This window comes from Theropithecus gelada, chromosome 18 (assembly GCF_003255815.1).
Source record: "Theropithecus gelada isolate Dixy chromosome 18, Tgel_1.0, whole genome shotgun sequence".
Classification (NCBI taxonomy): domain Eukaryota; kingdom Metazoa; phylum Chordata; class Mammalia; order Primates; family Cercopithecidae; genus Theropithecus; species Theropithecus gelada.
In genome coordinates, this window is record NC_037686.1 from 17,191,917 (window position 1) to 17,215,363 (window position 23,447).

A 23,447-nucleotide genomic window follows, 5' to 3' on the forward strand; every position below is an offset into this window, starting at 1 on the left:
AGTCAGAAATGTTTTGGCAGATGTTTGACTAAAAAGGTCAAAAATACTCAAAAAGAATTGTGTGTTCTGCACTAAAATTTCTATGCCAGTGGTTCTCAAAGGGTGGTCCAGGGACTTCTGTGGTCTCCTAAACACTTTCGAGAGGTCTGTAAGGTCAAACTATTTTCACAATAATATTAGACGTTATTTGCCCCTTACACTCTCATTATCTCAAGAGGGTACAGTGAAGTTTTCTAGAGGCTGCCTAACATGTGATGACATCATCTCTCTGACAGCTAATAGAATGTGTGCTTGTATTCCTGTATTTAATAGATTTCTCCATTTTGATTTTTAATATGGAAAATGATAGTAACTCACAAAAACCAAAGCCCCTGTGGTCCTCAATAATTTCTAAGAATGTAAAGGCATCCCGAGATCAAGGAGTTTGTGACTGGTCTATGCTAATTGTAGAAAAGAGAGACTACTATATGTTCCACATAGAATAAAACCCGAAAATACATCATCATAAAGGAAACCTGGAATCTTGAAGGATGTGATTAATTGCTTCATTTTGTCTGCTCTACAATGGGGCAGAGGCCACTGCTACCATAGTGTTGAATTCTTTTAACGAAAGACATTGAAGGTACCGCCAGGTGAGAATCTACTCATATAGTACAAAAGTGGAAGTTTGTTGCAAACATTTTTGTTTTCAAGAACACTAGATAGGAATCAGTCTCTATAGAAACTCTACAGCTTTGATTTTAAATGATTACTTAATTCTGCCTCACAGTTTACATACTAATTAACAGTATTACTAAGTATTTTGGCCAAATCCTTTATAGATTCACAAAACCAAAATGACTTATGCTTTCATACTTATGCAATAAAAATGTAGTATTTTTTCAAACAGAAATTTAGATTATTTTAATAAGATGTATTTTTAAACAATAGTCTGACTTGGCCTATCTTCTATATTCAATTCAGGAACAGATGTGACAGAATAGCATTTTTAGAAGTGATACAAGGTAAGACAGTAACTTTAATTTGGATCTACTGACACATCATGTCAACTAAATGGGCTCACCCATTCTTCCTTATACTTTGTATTTTCATCTCCTTAACTTATTATTTGTTCACTTTTAGAATGATAACTGAGAAGATAAACTGCACATTCCTTATTTTGACACATAACTCACATAAATCTCGTTTCATCAGAGCCCAAGGAAGCACAAAGTTGCCCCAGGACCCACTGTGGGATGGAAGACTGAGGAATGGGTGGGCTCCAAGTCCCTCAGTCTTGCCTCTCCCAGGTCAACCAGATCAGCTCTTTATTTGGTTCAGGGATTCAACGTGAAAATTAACTGCAACCCTCATTTTAGGCTAAATACCTGTGTTGTTAATAGTAATACTCATAATAACAGAATAATTTTCAGTTCGACTCTATTCTCCTCCATGGGAACCAACAAGATCGAACAAAAAGCATGTTACTTTCAGATCATTTCATCAGAAAAATAAGGACAAGACATTATACCCATTTTCAAGGTGAAGTAATATTAAAAATAAGTTATTTTTCTTTTATAATAAGTGATATTTCTGGAATAGAATCTAGGTCTCTGACTCATTTTTTTTAAAACTACCAGTCTATAGCTAAGAATAATAAGAATAACCAAATCTTCCTATGTTTATATCTTATATCCGTACCCATCATTTCATTTTCACTGTATAACAGCCTGTAAGCGTGATGTTTATTTCTTCATATCTGAGGTTCAGAGGACTTACAGACCAAGATTAGTCACACATTAATCAAGTGGACCACTCAAGGCTAGATTCAATGTCGTTGGGTGCAAAATTTTCAACTATAAAGCTTTGGTTAAGTAATATTTATTCTATTCCATTAAATGGAAGATATACATACTGGACAAGAGTAGATTTCTTTCTCTTCTTCCTCTTTCCCTTCCAATTTTAAGCCCCTCAGGACAACAATAACCTGGACATCCACCCAGCTTGGAGCCCAGTGGGAACAGAACATGAATAAAACAGGATTTGGGAGAATGAGTCATGACAAGCGAGGTGAATGATCCCACAGTCCAATAAACCTGACCCCTAAGTCTATCACACTGGGTCAGAAGGTCCAATTATAGGTCTGTTCTAGTTCTTTTTATGATTGACAGCAGCCAGAGGCAACATTACTTTGGTGTCTATTAATCCAGGCTCTAATTTTCCCTTTGCCCCAATACACAGAAAGCATCATGGTGGCCCAGGGTGAGTGAGACTGTGAATCCAGATTTAAAATGCCCCTGTTTCCTATAAGAATAGTAACTGAGTTCAAGCCCAGTCCTCTTCACGAGGACATTACCTGCAGCTCTGTTTGGAAGAAAAACTTCTGTGGACATTGTGTACAGTCATAGATCTTGTCTTCTTGTCCATGGGCAGAGAAAATATGCTGCTGCAACTTGTTTGCTTGAACAAATACTGAAATGATAAAAGAACGGTGAACTTGGGTTATTTTGTTTCCGAAATGCCCTCAGTCAATGACTCCGCGAGAACACAGCAGGCTGGACCGCACGCCTCCCAGGTGTGACTTACTGCTGGAGACCTGGGGAGAGCTGAGTCACATTCGCTCATGGTTGGGTCTCTGGCTTTTGTTAAGATGCACTCTACAGAGCACCTAATTCAACCCAAACAGCTCCAAAGTAAAGGTTTATGGAGGCCCTGCTCCCTATAAATCTTTAAAAAATAAAGCCGAAAACTGTCAAATGCATAGCTCTGTCTCAACAGAAATGACTCCTATTTCTCAGCAACCCACAGGTTAAGAAATCATAGATGCCAAAACCCTGTTTATTGTGTTTGCCTAAAGTTATAGCTAGCAAACAGTTCTCTATTTAAATGTGTTAATGCTAAAAATCATATCCCACAGCTACTCTGGGGCACTGTCTATAAATGTGAAACAGAATGGCAGGTAAATTCTCTTTGGATACTTTAAGATCAACTCAGCCTACACACTGAATGCAAGGGTTTCAATAATATAAACATGTTCAATTTTAATGACTACAAAACAAGGCCCTAAGACTGTGTAACAGTTTACCTAGGAGACATACTATTAATAATTAAATTGTATATGCCAGAGGCAGTGTTTGGGTTGGCAGAACTGACTTCTGATGGATGCCTGGTGCACTGTGACCTAAAAAAGTTTGCATCTACAATATTAATCTGTATAGGCAGGGAAAGGATTTATTAAAGATGTTGGCATTTGACTTTGACTCCACTCTAATCATTAAAATTATTCTAATTGCCAGCCAACCTAAAATATTAGAATATTGTTCTTGTGAGTCATACATTTTAATCACATTTCTCATTACCTTAAAAAAACTGCTCAGATTTCCTTTCCCACCTAACACACTTTATATTGGAAGGGTTTTAAAAAAATTGTTATTTCTAAATTACTTCAAGATACACTAAAACAATTCAGGTCTGTCTGTAGAGAAAATGCAGACTGTGTACAATTACTGCATTTTTGTCTCTTTATCCATATCAACAAGAAGAAATGAGGTTTTTACACAGATTTGCAGCTAATCTGCATATAACTCAATACATTTTATGAGGCTTCTGGCTACAACATGAAAGACCTGTTTTATTAGGGGTCTTAGTTGTGAGGTGACCTATGACCCAGTCCTCCTTTATGAAGACTTACAAGCTTTTATAAAGAATCCAGACTCTTGACTCATTGTATCTTAAGATATATACTACTGATGGTAAACCATAGCAGTGTATATTTTTAAGTATAAACCTGGAAGAATAAAAAGAGTTCCAAAAGAAGGATCAAGAGTGGCTGATGGAAGTATTGAATGAAGGAGTCAAACAGGCAACTGTTGAAGGCAGAGTCATCAACGTACCAGGTAGTAATTGTGCTAACTGTGCAATGAACATGGCCCCTCTCCTTTTATTTTATCACAGAACAGAAATCTATAGGCTGAGTTCAGTGAAGGTAAATAATCAATGCTTGGAATTTTGCTCTGCAAACAAAGAAGTCAATTTTGAGAGAAGGATATATTCCCCCTCCTCCAACAAATAAAAAGGCAACATAGCTTGAGGGGCTTAACCACTGAGTCTAAAACACATGCAAAATAATCACAGAGGATTTTCTAAAACAACTTTGTCATTGTTAGGGGAATACCAGAAATGTGTGTGATCATATTTCAACCCCCAAGGGCTTCAAATGAAAGTTCCAGATTTACTTTTTTTCTTTTCCTACTAAAAACTGTAATGCTATCATATTTGTTAAAAAGTTTCTTCTTAAAAGTGTAAATGGAGATCAACTTCTACTCTAAAAATCCAATTTCATGGGCAATAAATGCCTCATCTAATCTGTTTTCTATGTCAGAGAATTTGGGGTGAGTTTTAACAGTATCTTTTTATTTCTGGTGGAGAATGTTATGAAATTCTCCATGTTTAAGTAGCAGACATGTGCTGACAACAAGGCTGCACTTTTAGCTGAACATCTTGTGATTAAAAAGCAGCTCTGTGCAGGGAGCCTTACCCTTGGTAACCTTTAACATCGAGAGAAAAAAAAAAAAGTGAACACAACATGTATGTAGTTTTCCAAATGGAAAAGTGCAAACTTCTGAGAGAACTTGAAATGCCATTTGTTCATCCTGACAGTTAACCTTCCTGCTCATGTGAGCCTTTAAGTAGGCTGTAATCAATAATGCTAATAAAGCAGAAATCAAACATCTTCCCCCCAAAGTGAACTGAAGTCATGTCTGTAAAAGGCCATAGCAGTGGGAAGTAACGCTTTGGTAGGAAAGACATGATGTGGCCATCAGCCTCTCCTGTGTCTTCCTGAAATAATCTTCCCACCTGTAAAGCAGACTGGACACTTGAAGGTGCCTCCCATCCCTTCGAAGCTGTGCTCTATCAGGTGGCACTGGAGTTTGGCAGGAGAGTCAAAGGTCTGGCTGCAGAGTTTGCATTCATGGTTCAGTCCTTCATCTGTCAAGGAAAACACAGGAACAGAAATGGTGAAAACCTGTCATATCTTTAATACACTAGAGAGTTATCTTTAATTGCATATATTAAACTATTTCCATCACCTAATATACATATGTAGCAGCATATATGGTTTCTGGTTATTTCACATTATTCATGAGTTTATATCAATTTAAAACAGTTCTGGAATTTAAAATCCAAAGATAATCAGAAGTCAGATTTTATCTTAGGGCTAATGCATTTTATTAAACTTTTAAAATATAATTGGTATGTCAATAATGAGGCATTTCCTTTTCTCTAATTACCATGATATTCTGGGCTCTGTATTTCCAAAGTCCTAAAATAAAAGAGTGTGGACAGCTTCTTCCTCAGTGATTCTCCTCTGGCTTATCTAGAAGGTCCTGGAAGTGTCTATTTCTAACCATAGGTCTTCAGTGGTATTCAGTTGATCAAACTATCTTTTTCTATTTCCAAGAATTTCTGGCAGTTTTGAAGTATCATCAACAGGACAGTCTCTTACAAATGCCCTTTTCTCTGCTTCGCACCTCTAGTCCCCCATAGTCTTCCTAGTTCATCTCTCCCTTACCTCTGTAAGACAGTTTCAATTTTACCCCCAGAACCAGACTCTGCCTCTGTTTCTCTAAAGCACTTTTGTGACCTCCAGGCTCACTTGACTAGCCCTGAATTTTTCTTGGATATCTTAAGAACAAGAAAGCAGAAAAATATTTTGATGTCATAACATTGCTATATAAAGTGGAGAGTTTTGTTACACATAGACACTGTTATTTTAAACATTTATGGATTTTAAACATTTAAAGTTAAAATTTAAAATTTAAGGATTTAAAATGTAAGGATTACCCTAACTTATTTCATTGTGCAATTGTAAGATATAAAAAACTAGGGGCACTAGAGCTAGCAGCCTAGCTCACACTGACTTAGTGTTTGCTGTGTTTCAGAACTGCTCAGAGACACGAATTCATTTAATTGCCCTTAAACCCTATGAGAAACACTACTATTAGTCTCATTTCACAGATGAGAAAAATGAGGCACAGAGAGTTTAAGTAACTTTGCTCTGAGTCACAAGGACTCATAATTGGAAGAGCCAGAACTTGAACGCAGGCAGTCTAGATTCAAACCTGGGCACTCTGGCCTCAGGGACCATATCTTAATAGATATGTTGGGGCTCACATCCACTACTTCCAAGACTACTTATTAAACGGTAGAGGCTTCTTTAACCTGGCTTGTTATCACATTATACTTTTATATTCTCCTATTAGCAATGATTAAAAAACGCCACTAAGATATTCTAGGTCTAGGGAATGAAAGACATCGTCACATTATAAGGGTGACAAGTCTACACTGCGGTTATTTGCTTTCATTCAAAGACAATATGCATGTGTAAGTCCTTCGCCAGCTGATATTACTGGCAATACCAAGTCCCAATTACAAAGTGAGTTATTATTAGCTAACTAGGAGTAAAATCACTCTATTTGTATTCCTAATCTTTCTTCGCATACAAGTATGAGTCTTTAGAAGCAGAGGATTGGAATTTGTAAAAAGAGAAGCAAAGCACTAATTAAGCCACCCAGTACTGTCTACATTTCACAAGAGATAAAAACCCACTCTGTATCTGGGTGGCACAGTAAATTCCTTGATTATAATTATGTAAGAGGGAGGTTAATTGTGCATACTGACATGACAAGGGGTTATACAAAAAGCTTTAGGGATTATATAAGATCAAGGGTTTTTTCATCTGTTTCTTTCTTTTTTTTAAATCCCGAAGTCACCAAAAAATTTCCAGATTTTAGACATTAAGAAATATAAAAAACACTATTTATTGTAAGAAATTGGATTGGCAAGTTAATCTTCAGAAATACTTGCTAACTTTAAAAGTTCTCTATTTCCTTAATGCTACATACCTTTATTTTGAATAGTAAGAAGGTTACTAAGGGTTTTCATCTCCTCTTAAAATTTTGTGGGTTTTGCACAAGAACCAAGGGATGGCCTATGGATATAAACTGATATACACTTGTTCCAGAATTTTAAAACTTGCAATAGGTGTGATGTAACATAATAGATCTGGCAGGTTTTCCTGGGGATAACGATTGACTGTCACATGAGCATAAAGTGAATTACGCACATTAGGATGCTCTGTAATGTAATATTATCTTTCTTGACTATGAGTATTTTGTCTGGAAAAATAGAGAAGGAAAAATAAATAAGACATATGTTCATGAGTGCAAGGAAAATGTACTCATTCATTTTTATGTACTTCTTACCCAAAGAAAAGAGAAGTTGCATCCCAAAATGTTAAATAACCCAAATTCAGTCAAGTGAATTCACAAAAAGGTGATACGCACGCATAAAGGTATTTATGCCTTATTAGTGTATACTTATTTTCTACATATTCTATCTTTTATTTGTGAAAGCACTAAGTGACAGCAACAGTAACAATCACATCTAGCATTTTCAGAACTCTTTTTACAGCTTAAAAGTCCACTGTAATGTTAAAAAAAAAAGTTGGAAGTTCTACCTGCCTTTTATTTTTAAGTTACACCGTGAGGTCTTTCCCAATAAACTGATATCCTAGTTATTTCCACAGGAGAGAAAATATATATGAATTGTTACACAGCACATTATAAGATGAGCAAAAGCCAATACGCTCTTAGGTAGACGTTGAGAATCCTCCCCTTTTCTCTCACCTTTGTTCATTTCCCTACTCCCACCATCTTCACACTTGCTTATTACCTCAAGTTCAAATGTATAATGAGAACGAGAGATAGTAACACAAAACATTCTAACAATTTGTTAATATAATTCATTTTGTATTTTTTTTAATTGAGGGCAGCACAGGTAGTAACAGAAAACAAACCTTATTTATAATAAGAATTCCAAAAGTTTATTCTTATTCAGAGTCCTTAACTCTTCTCTTCTAATTCCATAATTACCTTTGTATGGCTGAGAGCTATGTCTGGCTTTTCAAAGAATTTCTGAAAACCCTTAGAATTGGGGGGGATCTGGCTGAGTTAAACCCCATTTCTTTTCAAAACTGAGCTTCTCTCCTTTCTTCCCCCATCTGGTATAAGGTGGTAAAGAACAGTAAATGTAACTGCTGTTTTATTTTAAAGCCAGTGTTCTTGATGTGATACTATCAGCACCTCTACTCAGGATTCTGCCCACAAAGCATAACCTGAATTGTGCCTTTCCCCCTCCTCTTCCTAAAGGTGCCAAAAAGCTTAAAAAATTCAATCAAAATAACCATTTCTGCTCTCTGGAAAGGTAGCAGCTGACAGTAATTGGATAATACAGTCTGACTCATTTATTAAAAAGAGATTCAGAGTCAATTGATTTAATAACCATTACAATATTCCATTAAGGATATAATAGGCTAGTACAGCCCTATTTTTTAATTAAGAATTATAGATGGGATCTTCGAATGAAACTTCTAGATTTTTCTTCTTCTTTTTGCTTATCTATATTCTCCAGATTTTCTACAATGAGCACAATTTGCCTTGTAGGTTACTTCGAAATTAAAAGAGAGAGAAAAAAACCTACCCTTTCTATACCCTATTAATGAAGATTGATTACAACACTGAAATTTTGCTAGCTAAAAAGTTAGATAGGAAATGAGTAATATTATGAAGTATAGAAAAACTCCAGTTTTGCCCAATTAAACTTAAAAGTTTTCTAGCCCAATATGTGCAAAAACAAAAGTTAGCAAGAGGAAAGGGAGAAAGAAGTATCAGAATGCAATTTAGCTATATGAGCAAACATGGAGCTTTCTGTTTGAGCCTGTATCTTTCCAGAACACACGGAATACCCCTCTCTGTTGTATACTGAGGGAGGTGTACGTGCCTAGCAATGGGGGTCCAATGTCAGAGTGGGGCCTTTACCATTGAGAACATGCTGGAAGCCAGCAACTTCCTGTCTTGGTCACCCACTGGAAGGCATGACCAAAGCTACTCTAAGCATAATTGAGAAATCATTTCACATGTATAGAAATTTCAGCTAAAATAATTATTTCCATTTGTTAATCTTCATTTAACTGTGAACATAAATGTAAACAGGAATCAAGTCTACATAAAAGAGACTGATGCTAATGTAAATATTTACTCCAATATTAAATGTTTCAAAGGAAAGCGTCTGCATACATAATTGGACTACAACCTCCCTGACTTAGTAGGAAACGTGATAATCACTTACAAAATTTTGTGCTCTAAGAAAACCATCTGCTTGTCTAAAGCCAGTTCAAAGACGAATGACAACTTCTATGCCTCCAATTTATACAGCATGGACCTACGTAACTATTTGTTAGCCTGTTTTATAACAGAAGAAATATTAGTTACCATTTGGATGCTCAAGCACAGGTTTGAATTGTGAGCTCCAAGGTGGCAATTGTTAGTTTAACACAAGACACTGACATTTCAATATAAGCTTTAAAAAAGAGAAACCCTTTAAGCAGCCTCCAGACTGTGTGTCCCATGTTTATACTCCTTTTCCTTCAATAAAAACAAAAATCTAGAGTGGCTACAAGCAAATGTTCAGTGGCTGACTTACATACAGCTGTTATCCCAGGAATCACTGGGGGCCCCCTTATATCGTCTGATCAACACTACAGCCATTACTGAGGGCCAATTTGTAACAGTTTATAAGTAGAACTCCTTCTCCCTTTTACCGTCGAGACTGGCCAGAAGGGTCCTCCAGCCTCTTCCACTGCATAAATCTATAGGCTAAAGTCCACAGATATAAACCCCTCCTGCTATATCATCATGTGGCCAGGGCCATACTTAAAAGCTCTGATCTGAGTGGGAGTAAACTCTGCCCTCAGAATCCAAACAGAGGAATCAAATGCCCTACAGTTGTAACTTATCCAGTTTGAATGTGTGTTACCACTATATCCTCACATATATTTTTAAATCCAAGAAAACTATGCCCTAACCCAATTCCCAACCCCCGATCCTTTACTTTGCTTCTCCTCTTCCCTGAGTTAATTTCCAAGCACACACTTATAAGCTAGGGGTCCGAGGAGTAACAAAGAAAAGCCATACATGACAAAACTCACCCCTCGGCTACGTTGGCTCGCCCTAGAAACCAGAAGTAGAAAAATAGGCAGACTGCAGTGTAATTTGCCATGCACACAGCCATCACATTCTTTCTAGGGCCATAGCACTCGGCCATGATAATTTGTTGTATTATATACAGCACATATTTCACTACTGTAACATAAACACACTGAGGTGCTAATTTGGCAATAGAGACTATGACTTAGGCTTCAAAGTCTGCCAGTAGATTAGTCATTAAGCCCCCAAAGTAAGGCAGAATTTCAGAGTATTGAATATTGTGTGAACGTTTTTTCTCATACCAGTTAAAAAGTTCTGCCCTTATTTTTTTTTTGAACAGGTTGCCATGAAAATGAATGCCTGAATACCGATGCTAGCACCTTCTAGGAGTTTTGTCACTGGCAATATGGGAGTGTCTGGCACTGTCAGTGTTTCTATGCCACATGAGAGAGGAACAGGAGACACAGGCATGAGACTCTTACAATAAGAGGAAAAGGACACTGGGGCATGAGGAAATGAGCTCCAGGTTCCTGGACCCCGACTGTGTGCACAAAGTGCCTAACCCTTAGGTATCTCAAGAAGAGCCGCAGGATACACCTCCTGTGTGCCTCAGTCAGAGTCTCACTTCCGGGAGATCTATAGGTGCAAGCTTACCTTAACCCAGTTACTGGCCGTTTTTAGCCAGTGGTCTAAAGGTTACAATGCTTTTGGACTTTATAAGCAAAGCCACTGATATTGCCACTGTTATTTCCTGCCTTGAACTTCTCATTATCAGCAGGGCTGGAGCAGGAAATGATTCAACTGGGGTAGGCTGCATGGTACCCAGCAGATTTTAAAGAGCCCAGGGGCTGCCTAGAGCCCCATAAACACCAGCAGCTTGGAAACTAGCAGGAGGTCCAGGTGGGTAGGGAGAGGAGAGGCAGGCAGTGGGAGTTCAGATGCTCTGAGATGCAATATCGTCCAATTCCTTGGCTATTATTATAGGTTGTGTGAAGTACTTATTAGAATATTCTCATGTAGGAGAAAACATTGGAATGTTGTTCAAACAATAAACAGTAAAACAAACAGCCCACCAAAAAGGTAGCTTTCCTTCAACTGTGGGGACTCAGCAGTGGTATTTTGGCACAAGTAGGGCATGGGGATAAGCGCACAGACTACAATGCCTTTCAAACCTGGCCAGTACATTAGTTCCTCTAGTTCCTTCTTTTCTTCTTCACATTCTGAATCTAAACATGGACCCCACAGCTGAAGTCTCAGAGAAAACATGGTGCCTACAGATAGCTTTAAAGGCAAAACTTTGCCCTCAAGTTTTTTTTAAATTAAAACAAACAAACAAACAAACAGCAAACACCAGTTTTGGAAGGGCACTGATAAACTCACTTTGATTTCTCCTCTCCCAATCCCAAGAAAAAAATTGTTAACCAAGAAAAGAAGAAAGTAGTGGATGTTTCTTAGCAAATATTCTGGAAAAGGCAAGGGCAGGGATAAGGACGGGAGTGAGGACTGAGACCAACTAAGTCTGAAGTATGTCCTCCAGGTTTGATTAGATATTAGAGTTGCTTTTAAACAACTCGGATGTTGTGTAAAGCTCTGACTTCAGTATATGCCACTGTGTTCCACTGAAAAGGATCCAGTTTACTTGAACAGTCAGTTTTCCCCCTCATTTATACCCACTTGAATATAGGAGAATACATTTTTTTCTTTCAAAAATTTTTTGCCACCTAATCGTTACTGCTGTTCCGTTATCTGACTTGAAAGACAGTTTGTGAGCATGCAAATACAAGTATAAAACATTTGTTTCCATTTCACATAACAGACTAGATGAATGGAATGATGGAAGACAGCAGTGTTTCCAATTCAGCAATGCATTTCAGTTTTTGCCTTGCCTACAAGGAGTAGTGGGTGGCAACCCAGACCATCTCAATGCCATGAGAGTGCTGAGAACTAAGTTTGGGGTTTTCACTATTCTTGCTACAGTGCAAGTTCCAGGAGGGCGAGGGTATTTGTCTGTTTTGCTCATCGATGTACATGAAGTACCTAGAACAGTACATGCATGGCTCATAGCTGGAACTCAATAAATATTTATTGAATTCATGGGAAATAACTACTTAGCAAATCCTAGACTTAATTTCATCAGAATAAAATGCCAAGAATGATGGTAAAACAGTATCTATTGTTTGTCAGTTGAGTTTCAAAATTTTGCTCCACTCCCTTGTGCATTAAGCTCTGTGCATATAACACAGTGGACCAGCAAAATCTACCTTACAGTGCTCAGCTTCATTTTTCCCAAAATAAGATGAAAATATTCCGGCAAATAAAGCATTAGCAAAGTAGCTGTCTAATTTGCCAACTTATCCCTGGCAAGAAACTGATGAGTCAAAACTGATCCCTTATTTCCAGAAGAAAAATATTATGATGTATCTTGTATCTGAAATACCAAAAAGTGCCATATCAAAGAAGGGATAATTGCCTTTTATTTGTCCCAAGTCATAGAGAAGGTTCTATACCACACATCCATGATCCATAAACAATTTTTGTTAATTGTCTGGATTTTCATGTTACAAAGCTCCATTCTTTTAACTAATTGGTTAAATCAGATGTGTGTACTTATTATACTCTTTGTTTAAAATGTCTCTTGTTTGATATCAAATACCTTCTATTAATGCCCTTACATCTGGGACTTCTGGCAGTAGTGGAAATACAGGTATATTTACCTTTGAGTACGGTACAAAACCCCCACAAATTGGTAAGATCGAAAGAGGATAGTTCATGCAGCATAAACTAAATGTAACCTGCTTTAAAGTTTAATCTATTGGGAAAACATCTTTGAGAACCGAGACAGTGCAAGAGTCAATATTAATTCCACACAGCGAGGGGCCCGCAACACGAGCCATGTGCTGGACACGGCACTCATCAGGCATGTTTTCCTGTTGCTGTGCTGAGTTTATGGCAAGGGTCAGGACCTTTTCTTTCTTTATTTCTGGTTTTTTTTTTTTTTTTTTTTTTTTTTTTTAAAATCTTCTTCTTCTTGGCATAAAGCCACTAGTTATCTGAAGGAGAAAGTCTCCAAACATTGAAAAGCTGTTTATCCTTGCTAGAAAGCACGGCTTGCTACTGCTGATGATTTTTTAAACAACAAAAACAAATCAAACAAACACAAGAAACTGAGTGAGGTTCAACAGCTTCTGCAAATGTTACGGACCTTGACAACCATGGGTTTTAAGTGCTCACAGATTTAGATGAGAAACTAAGTCTAGTGTTTTCAAAGCTAATTACCTTTCTAAGAAACTGTATTATTGATTACTTATTACAAAGATGACATCTTCTCTCCTTCTGATTCTGTTTATTAATAGAACCAGAGTTCACCACAAAAGCACAAGTCATATCTGCAATGGCACATGGGGGTGTTAAGGGGGGCAAAATCTCTCTGATTTCCAACGGGCTTGATCCTGTTCCTTTTCACTTTGTGGCAATGGTAGGAAAACCATTAAGCAGCAAAGCAAAAATCACAATACTGCATGCTATTTGCAAATGAGTCACATTTTTATTGTTCTATTGGTGTGACCTTAGAAACTTGGCCTTGAAGAATTAAAAAAAAAAAAAAAGGTAATGGCACAATAAATGCAATAAGATTTCTAAAAACAGCTTATTGGAAATGTGCTGTGAAACTTGAATTCTTCTAATCAAACGATGCCACCCCTTAGAGAAATTTGCCTGTGCATTATTAAAGTGATATACTGCAGTACTAGTTAGAGCTCCATAACCTTTAAATTGCCTGATTGTAATTAAGGCCACTAGTTTTATTTAGGAAGGTTCAAGGAGGCTCAATTTAAGTTGGCTTAACTAGTGTGAATTTAATGTCATGCTGCCAGAAGGCAGAGGAGCATTCTGGCCTGGCTGTTCTGTGGCACATGCAGCTGTGGGGTCATGTATTCTAAATTAAACCCAGATTTTAAAGAAACTACAGATATCAGTAAATAGCTGGATGTGTGTAAACAGACGCCCACATGTTTGCATGTGTACATCATTCATTCTTTCATTCAGTCATTCAGTATCCTGGCAGTTTTCCAATTTAGGAATCTAAATACAGTGGATCCTGGAACAACATCGTTAGAACTGCGTGGGTCCACTTATCTGCAGATTTTTTTCAACCAAACGTGGACTGAAAATATAGTACTCACGGGATGTGAAACCTGCATATAGGGGTTCCACATATACTGCGGGACTTGTGCATGCAGGGATGTGGGTATACATGCGGGTCCTAGAATCAAGCCCCTGTGTATCCCAACAGACAGCTATACAGCTGATCATTTATAGAATGAGGAGAAGGGGTTTGCAGATTTTTTTAAGATCATGATGACCCCTTTCTTTTTTTTTTTTTTTTTTTTTTGAGACGGAGTCTCGCTCTGTCGCCCAGGCTGGAGTGCAATGGCCGGATCTCAGCTCACTGCAAGCTCCGCCTCCCGGGTTCACGCCATTCTCCTGCCTCAGCCTCCCGAGTAGCTAGGACTACAGGCGCCCGCCATCTCGCCCGGCTAGTTTTTTGTATTTTTTTTTAGTAGAGACGAGGTTTCACCGGGTTAGCCAGGATGGTCTCGATCTCCTGACCTCGTGATCCGCCCGTCTCGGCCTCCCAAAGTGCTGGGATTACAGGCTTGAGCCACCACGCCCGGCATGGCTTAAAGAAATGTCCAATCAGCCTTAATGATTTAAAATGAAACGTGCATGTAACAAAGTTGCAAAGGCAGGAATCTTACTATACAGAAATTCTAGGAAGGAAAATTTATAGTCAGGAATATGAGAAGAAAATAAAAGGTATTCTTTGGACAGGCCACCGAATGGATGCTGAGAAATATATAAACTTCACTGAAAGGGCAGCAAATCAAGGACTGAAACAAAAGATGAAAGAAAATGTAGGTACTCAAAGCACAGACTAGCAGAAGCAAAGGGAAGCAGCAGAGAGAAAACACTTACAGATTTGACCCATGTTCAAAATTTTACTGGATGTGAACTCAACAACATTCATCTCTGGATAGAATGCTGGCAATTTTCTGTAGCTCCAACAGCAATAATGATAAATGAATTTCTTTACAGCCAAGTGGCTCAAGCAGCCAACTACGTTACCACTATATAATTAATAACAATAAGCAATTAAAGAGAACAGCAGGTTACAACTATAAGGTGTCAAAATATATTAGCAAAGGAAAATACAGCAACAACACACTTAAAAGAAAAATAAATGTATGGCACATGAATCCATGTACAGTGTCTTCTTCCAGACTATATTTTGGATAAAGATTTTATGTTTGAAGAAAAATAGACGCTGGCCTAAAACTACTATTAAGCAATTAATATCCCTCCAAAAACAAATAACACTCTCAATGCTTAGAGAAATCTGAAATGTGATACGGGATACATGACTGGGAAGGCACACAAGAATTGGCTGGCTACTATTTGGCTTTTTTTTTTTAATTAAAAGGCAATTTTTTAAATTAAAAGATACTCTAATAAATACCTCACAAAACTGTATTTTTTGGCTTAAGTGTTTTCAAAGATCCCAGAACATTTTTTTTTTCCATGTAAAACTGAGGAGAAGCAAGCAACGAGGAGAGTGGAGGAAAAAAGAAAGGGAGAGTCAATGTGATACATTTGGCTAAACACTGGAGCACTGGATGAAATTTAGAAGGCACTTGGAGATGCTCTAACTATGGAATTTTTTAAAAGATGAGAAAAATGAGGCTATATACAATTTTTTTTTTAAGAGTAAAGGGGTCTTGCTCTGTTGCCCAGGCTAGAGTATAGCATATGTGCTCATAGCTCCCTGCAGCCTCAAGCTCCTCGGCTCAGGCAATTCTTCTTGAGTAGCCAGGACTACAGGTGTGTGCTGCCATGCATGGCCTGAGACTATAGATATTAACCAACACACCCATGACAGAAAAGCCTTATGGTCATGGCCAGCACCAGAATTCAGGCTTCCTGAATCCAAGATTATACTGTCCCACCAACCTTCTCTTAAAAAAGAAGTTATTTCCTTCCTTAGTACATTTAAGTTGTCAAGGAAACAAAACAGCAGTTACTGTTTTCTAGATCTCTTATTGATGCGCAAGGAGCTATTTCTATTTCCATGCCAACCTGGCGATGCCTTTGCTCCCTGACAAATCAAGGCATGAATTTATTCTAATCCACCTCATCCCCCTATGTCTTAAGCAGCTACCGTTAAAGTCTCTCTCACCCCTTGAAAGCTTTTCTTCTCCTTTTAGGGAAGGGAAGGCTAAGTTAATGTGATGCACCTGTTGGAAGGTTGGAAAATATGGTTATAGGAAGTTACATTTCCCATATCTAGAGACAAAGATAGAGCTATCTCTAGATATGGGGAATTTAACTTCCTAGATGGTGTTCCTAGAGGGGATAGGTAAAGCACTTGGGTCTGAGCTGTCAATCTGAAGGAAATCTTCCCAATTCTCAGTAAAGCATTGGGTCTGAGCTGTCAATCTGAAGGAAATCTTCCCGATTATACAACCTGTGATGGAGTGGCTGAACATTGATACTCTCGATGACAATAACCCAATGATTTGCTTAAACTGTTACCTGAAACCCTGCGGAGGCTGGGCTTGAGTGCTCCTTTATGGAGTTATAATTACTCAGAAACAAACACTGATTTCTTAACTCTATTCTGCCTATAGCTAACAGTACTACTTCAAGTACTTGGATCATTCCCTGATACGGTGCTAAATTGAGTGTTTAGGAAGAAACTGAGACTGCATGCATAACCCAAATTGTGTGGCTTACTAGAAATGTAACCCCATACTTATTATGGAAAATCGGTCAGCTCAGTATGTTCCTAACCTACTTTTCTCTCTTGGGCACCATTCTGGATACACTAGCACATCTAGCCACTGTATGCTGAAGCCAAGATGTTACTGGCTTATCAATGAATCATACTCATTTCTAGTTCCTTCTGCTGTTTTCTGTCAATCAAGAGCTACATAAGTGAGAGAGTTGTTACCCTCTGTGATGGGAAGAGAGAAGGAGTAAGGGAGGGAAGAAGAAAGAAGGGCGAGAGGAAGGAAGGGAGGGAGGGAAGGAGGAATTAACGGAAGGAGGGAGAAAGGCAGGAAGGAAAGACAAAAGACTTGTGGTAAGAAAGATTTCGTTCTCATTTCTACTTAGTTATGAAGTGTGATGAAGAAGTAGATGTCTTTGGATATTTTTGTTATGTCAAAAACCAAAGCTAAAGATTATGAAAAAGGGCTTAACAAAAACTATGGATTAGTTAATAAGTCTATCTGTTAAATGAAGAATGAGACATAATAATTATGGAGCGCTCTTTCTCAGATGATAATTCCTTCTATTACCTTCTGTAAAGCTATTAAATATTTCTAAGCCTATAATGCCAAATTATAAAGATGTTTGGGGCACAATAAATTTTTCATCCCCTATCTTTATGATAATTTTTCTAAAACCTGACCCAGCTCATTCAAGATCCACTTAAAAAATGTAAAAATTGCATACAGTGCCAACATCAAGGCTGATAATGCCTCTCCTAACACAAAAGGAAATCTACTGACATAATCTCACTAAAATATCTGTCAATGGCCTTAAACATTTTATATATTTAAAGCCTCTGTTTTGCTTTGCATGATATGTGATACAATAAGCACAGAATTTCAATGCTGTCTTAAACAATCTAAGTAGAAGTCTGATGCCAAGGACTGTGAAGTTTATTTCCTTTCTGAAAGCAAGTCATATTTAGCTCACTTATTGGTTTCATTCTTGGTAAAGAAATCATAAAAGTCCAGGACAGAAGGTGGCCTATAGGGATGGCCTGCCTCTTGCCCTTTCTTTGCTTCTGAAAAGCAGTAGCAATGTTTGGTTTCTTAAAGACAAAGATTAGCATGAGGATTTTTAAATTTGACAATCTGGAGAAAAGCAAATACTTTTACATAATTTTGTGGAATTGTAATTGTTGTGTAAAATAGGAGATGCAGGGCCTGATCTGAACCAGTAACAAAAGTTCTCATCTCAGCATACAGGAGAAAAGACAGTTCAGAAATTTAAACAAGAGTGGGTAAATAGAGATTAGCATTATTTGAATGTGCAGAAAAGAATAAAGTGAATAAATAATTTTAGCATATTTTCAGCCAATTGCAATAATTCAGCATGCATAGATACTTATATTTAGAGAAAAAAGCCCAGGCAAAATAATTTTTTTTTTTCTCTGGGATGGGAAGAGAAGTTTTCTTAATTAAATATTGCCCTGGGCTATTTTAAAGAATTAAAAATAAAATAATTCTCAAAGAATTAGACATAACTATTGCTCTCAATAGGGCAGCATGGGATTGATGAAGAGACAGACTGGCATCCTGGCTCACGCAGTTCAGTCCGAATCTTCTTCCTCTACCAGATACTCACAATTCAGCTATACACTTCTCCAAAGGGAACATCAGGAGGAAGGGGAAGAAAGCAACCAGTGACATACGGGACCTAGAATCTGGGCATCTCTCTTTTGAAATAAATATTAGAAATTCTATCTTAAACTGATAACAGCAGGGAAATTCCAAATCAAAGTAATCACTATGGCCTTAATTCACCCGAGTAGGTCTAAATATGATCTCATCTTCTGCAAAATATCAGACTTTGTGTTCAGGCCAACTTGACTTTTAAGCACAAGATGTTGAAGGAAGTGTCTACACAAGTCAAACTCATGCCCCCCTTTTTGTCGAAGGCCCCATAAAAAGGAGACTCTTATTGTTGCTAAGATTATGACAATGGTACATTCTCCTCCCCTTATCTCTAATTGAGGATGATTATAAATATAATAACTACTGTATTTATATAGCCCTTTACAATTTTCAAAATGTGTGGGTGTGGGTTTATATACATCCATTCTCAATTAATCTGCTCAATAACACAATTTGCTCCAGGTAACTCAAGTCCTAGGAAGAGCTTTACCGATTTGCTTGAAGTGATATGGGTAGTTACTGAGAGCCTGGCTCAAATATGGATTTAGCTTCCAGATTACAGAAAAGAACAACTAAATTTCAATATCAGAGCAAGTTTTTAGTTAAATCGTGTATGATGCTTACTTTACTGGGTCCCTGTGCCCTGGAAGATAGGAGATCATCCATCTACTTGTGCTGATAATGTATGTTTAGTTAAGGCAGTGAACAGCAATAAAGAGAAAATTAGAAACATATACTTTCTGCGTGGGCCTTTTTGGTTATTTTGATGGTTTATTTTAGGGCCCTTTTAAGGTTTCATTAAGGCCAAAAATGTGGTATTCGTTTTTTTCGTTGTTGTTATTGTTTTCAAATTCATCAAGATTTCATTCAAAACTTGGCATTAAAAAAATCTGACTAATTCATGAAGAAATAACATATTTCAATCTTGCTCTTATGGGTAAGAAAACTGATATGATTCATTTTATTAACAAACTGTTTTAAAATCCAAAAAGTCATTATTTTCGAACTGTGTGAAACACGGCAGAATCATTTGTTTCCCAACAAATGGTACCCGTTACAAGGCTGTTTTTCTCTTCCTCATGTGGAGAGTTTCACATACACTGTTACATATCACTTACTGACTTGATTTGGAAAATACCAGGAAAACCGTATACTGTACAGCTCAAAGGATTGGAGTTAACAAAAACAAACAAACCCTCCCGGCCCCCAGAAATGTAAATAAAAAGTTAGATTTCCCTGTACTACATTTGATTGCATTAATTGATGTTTTAAAAAAATCCGCTGAAAATAAAGCCCAGCAGTAGCATTTTTCTTTCCTAAATCACAATAGCAGCGCATTACAAACATTACCAAAAGGTCCCCTGGTGCGATTGTAAAGTTCCACTCTGGCAGTAAAATGCAACTACTGTGTGTTCTCCATTTTCATCTCCACCCTCCCCAATATATAAGAAAGCAGGTCACAAATGCAATTAAGCCTGCTTGTGTGTTGCTTAAATATTAATTTCTGATGAATGCTCAGTTATTGAATAGTCACCCACTACATCTTTTAATAAATATATATATATATATATATATATATATATATACACACACACACATATATATTTAAAAATCCTCTTATTTTAACATAGGGTTTGAGCTTGGCTAGCAAGCAGATTATTACTACTGAGTCCAGTTTTATAATCGGTCATCCTTTCTACTGTCACAAAAGTTGCTTCCACAGTGGGAGGGAAATTTTTGGTATACAAGGCATGTACTTGGTAGGCCTGGTATGTTAGCAAACACAGACTTCTACTATAGATGTAAAGTCACTTACACTATAGTGGACAGAAGAGACGGTATTTATAGAAATCAGCACAGGCATCATCCCCAAAGCCTTTCTTCCCGTGCAACATGGTGAAGTGGTTCAAAGAACAAAGGCTTTGGGATCACTTAGTGGATGGGATGCCCAGCCCTGCCAATAACAAGCTGAGTCATTTCACACAGGTTACTTATCCTTGCCTTAGTCAAATCATCTATTCAATGGGAATATCAAGTCCCTATGTCATGGGACTGTAGAAGTGAGACTCAGTCAAAATAATATATATCAAGTATCTAGCATAATACTTGGCCTATGATAACTACTCAGTAAATGTGAGTTATTCTTGTTATTAAGAATGAAACAAATGTTTGTTCCATTTGCTGAAATACCTTTTAACACTCAGGATTTTTACTTTCTTATTATCTAGGATACAGATCTTACTCTTTTTTTCCCAACACTTCAGCCAATTATTTTAAAAGATTAAACAGTTTTTGTTCATAATTTTTAGACCTATACTGGAAGACTTTCTCTGAATATCTAGTCATTTATATAATCAGAAATGGAAGTTATCATATTCATCCTTGTAAATATTTTGTAAATATTCCAAAATGTAAAAATTTACGTTTTGGAAATATTTTGAGTTTTTAAATAATATTTAGGATACTCCAAGAGTCTTTAAGCTGGAAGGTAGCTCTATGTGTATCACTATCCTGTGAATACACAACTCAAGTGTACACAGAGGCTTTCAAAGAAGTATGCAGACTGGGGTAATAATTCAGAGGGAACTGATTTTCAGTGTTAAACTATACATGTACTCTTTCCTAAAACTGATCTGCCTGCAAGCAGCCTGTGGTCTGCTGGTTCCCCTTTCTCGCCTCTCCTTATAATTAATCTTGTCCTATTGTACAAAATGTGGGAGTACTTCCTGCCCTTTCTCAATCTTACTCTTGTTTTGTCCTGGGCTGCAAAAATCTTCTGGGGGACAATTGGCTAATTCAAAAACTGGATACCTGCTGTGGAAGAGATCTGCAAGGGCAAAAGCAAAACGAGCCAGGGTACAACATACTAAAGAGGGCAGCGCCTTTTTCATCCAGGTGGGAGACTCACAAAGCTCGTGCCTTCTCCATCTCTCTTAGAGTTAGACTTTAGAAATGGGATTATTGTCACAGGAATGCATATTAACACTTTCATTTTCAAGTCAAAGTCAGACTTTTTCTGACATTAAGTGTAAGTTTGTTTTGGCTCATGACTTTGACACTGAAGACTGGCTTTGTCCTTTAAATTACACGGCAAGTATCTCATCCAATTCAATGAGATAAATGTTAATGATAAAAACATACTTAAAGGATATGCAATATACAGTGCACTGAAAATTGCATCTTTTCAATTACTTAATTTATGATTAAAAAATTTTACAGGTGCCAAATTAAAAGCATGTGAGGAGATATATAATTTAAAAGTCGTTTTTGGGGTTACTCAAACAACTATGAAGATGTTAACACATACAGTATGAATTTTTCTTTTTTTCATGTTTTTGTCTTATCTTTGTACTGCTTTTACAATTACATTTTAGTGTTTTATCATTTTGGCAATTTTAGTAATAACAGATATTGGAATTCATAGTTCTTATTCCATTTTAAAACCTGTTTCACCTAGCTGCAAACTATGAAAAAAATAAGCAGGGTGACTTTCCAGTTACCAAATATAATAGAGCTATGGTTAGAAATTTGATTTTTTTTTTTTTGAGACGGATTCTCGCTCTGTTGCCCAGGCTAGAGTGCGGTGGTGCGATCTTGGCTCATTACAAGCTCCTCCTCCTGGCTTCAAGCGATTCTCGTGCCTCAGCCTCCTGAGTAGCTGGGACTACAGGCGCCGCCACCATGCCCAGCTAATTTTTGTACTTTTAGTAGAGACGGGGTTTCGCCATGTTGGCCAGGATGGTCTCAAACTCCTGACCTCAAGTAATCCACCCGTCTCAGCCTCCCAAAGTGCTGGGATTACAGGCGTGAGTCACTATGCCCGGCTAGATTTTTAAAAATAATTTACTTAATTTTAATTTAAGTTTTAAATTTTAGATTCAGAGGGTACATGTGCAGGTTTGTTACATGGATATACTGCATAATAGTGAGATCTGGACTTTCAGTGTACCCATGACCCAAATAGTGAACACTGTACTCAATAGGTAATTTTTTAAATTCTCACCCCCCAATCCTCCCCCACTTTGGAGTTCCCAGTTTCTATTATTTCCATGTTTACGTCTATATGTATCCATTGTTTAGTTCCCACTTATAAGTGAGAACATGTGGTAATTTGATTTTCTGAGTTAGTTCACTTAGGATAATGCTCTCCAGCTCTACTCATGTCGCTGCAAAGGACATGACTTCATTTTTTTTTATGGCTGCATAGTATTCCATGGTATATATGTACTGCATTTTCTTTATGCAATCATCCACTGATAGGCATTTAGATTGATTCCATGACTTTGCTACTGTGACTAGTGCTGCAATAACACAGGTGTGCAGGTGCCTTTTTATATGATTTCTTTTCCTTTGGGTAGAAGCCCAGTAATGGGATTTCTGGGTGGAATGGTAGTTCTATTTTTAATTCTTTGAGAAATCTCCCAACTGTTTTTCATAGAGGTTGTACTAATTTACATTCCGACCAACAGTGTATAAGTGTTCCCTTTTCTCTGCATTCTTGACAGCACCTGTTGCTTTTTGACTTTTTAATAATAGTCATTCTGACTGGTGTAAGATGATACCTCATTGTGGTTTTAGTTTGCATTTCTCTGATGATTAGTGATGTTGAGCATTTTTGCATGTTTCCTGGCCACTTGTATGTCTTCTTTTGAGGAATGTCTGCTCATGTCCTTTGCCCACTTTTTAATGGAATTGTTTGTTTTTTTTCTTGTTGTGCTGTTTGAGATCATTGTAGAATCTGGATATCAGTCCTTTGTTGGCGGCACAATTTGCAAACATTTTCTCCCATTCTGAAGATTGTCTGTTTATCCTGTTGATTATTTCTTCTGCTGTGCAGAAGCTGTTTTGTATTTAGTTTGAACATACCGAGGGTTTTTAATCTTTATAATTCCTATATTGATTTTCTTCTTCTATATTCTTCCTCTTCTCCTCCATATAGGAAAAAGAGAGAAGGAAGAAA

At 37.3% G+C, this 23,447-nt stretch overlaps 1 protein-coding gene across 6 annotated transcripts in view; it reads right to left on the reverse strand.

Moving 5' to 3' along the window:
• The window catches only part of ZNF521 (zinc finger protein 521), a 293,510-nt gene that overhangs the window by 25,214 nt on the left and 244,849 nt on the right, over positions 1 to 23,447 (reverse strand). For all 6 annotated transcript variants that reach the window (XR_003116693.1, XM_025365533.1, XM_025365536.1 and 3 more), the window contains 2 exons: positions 4,837 to 4,968; positions 2,336 to 2,451 (listed from right to left, as the gene is read on the reverse strand). Coding sequence is in view for 5 of the 6 variants with exons in the window: in XM_025365533.1 (XP_025221318.1) it covers positions 2,336 to 2,451; positions 4,837 to 4,968 (248 nt within the window). In the remaining variant the exon portion in view is untranslated. The remainder of the gene's footprint in view (positions 1 to 2,335; positions 2,452 to 4,836; positions 4,969 to 23,447) is intronic.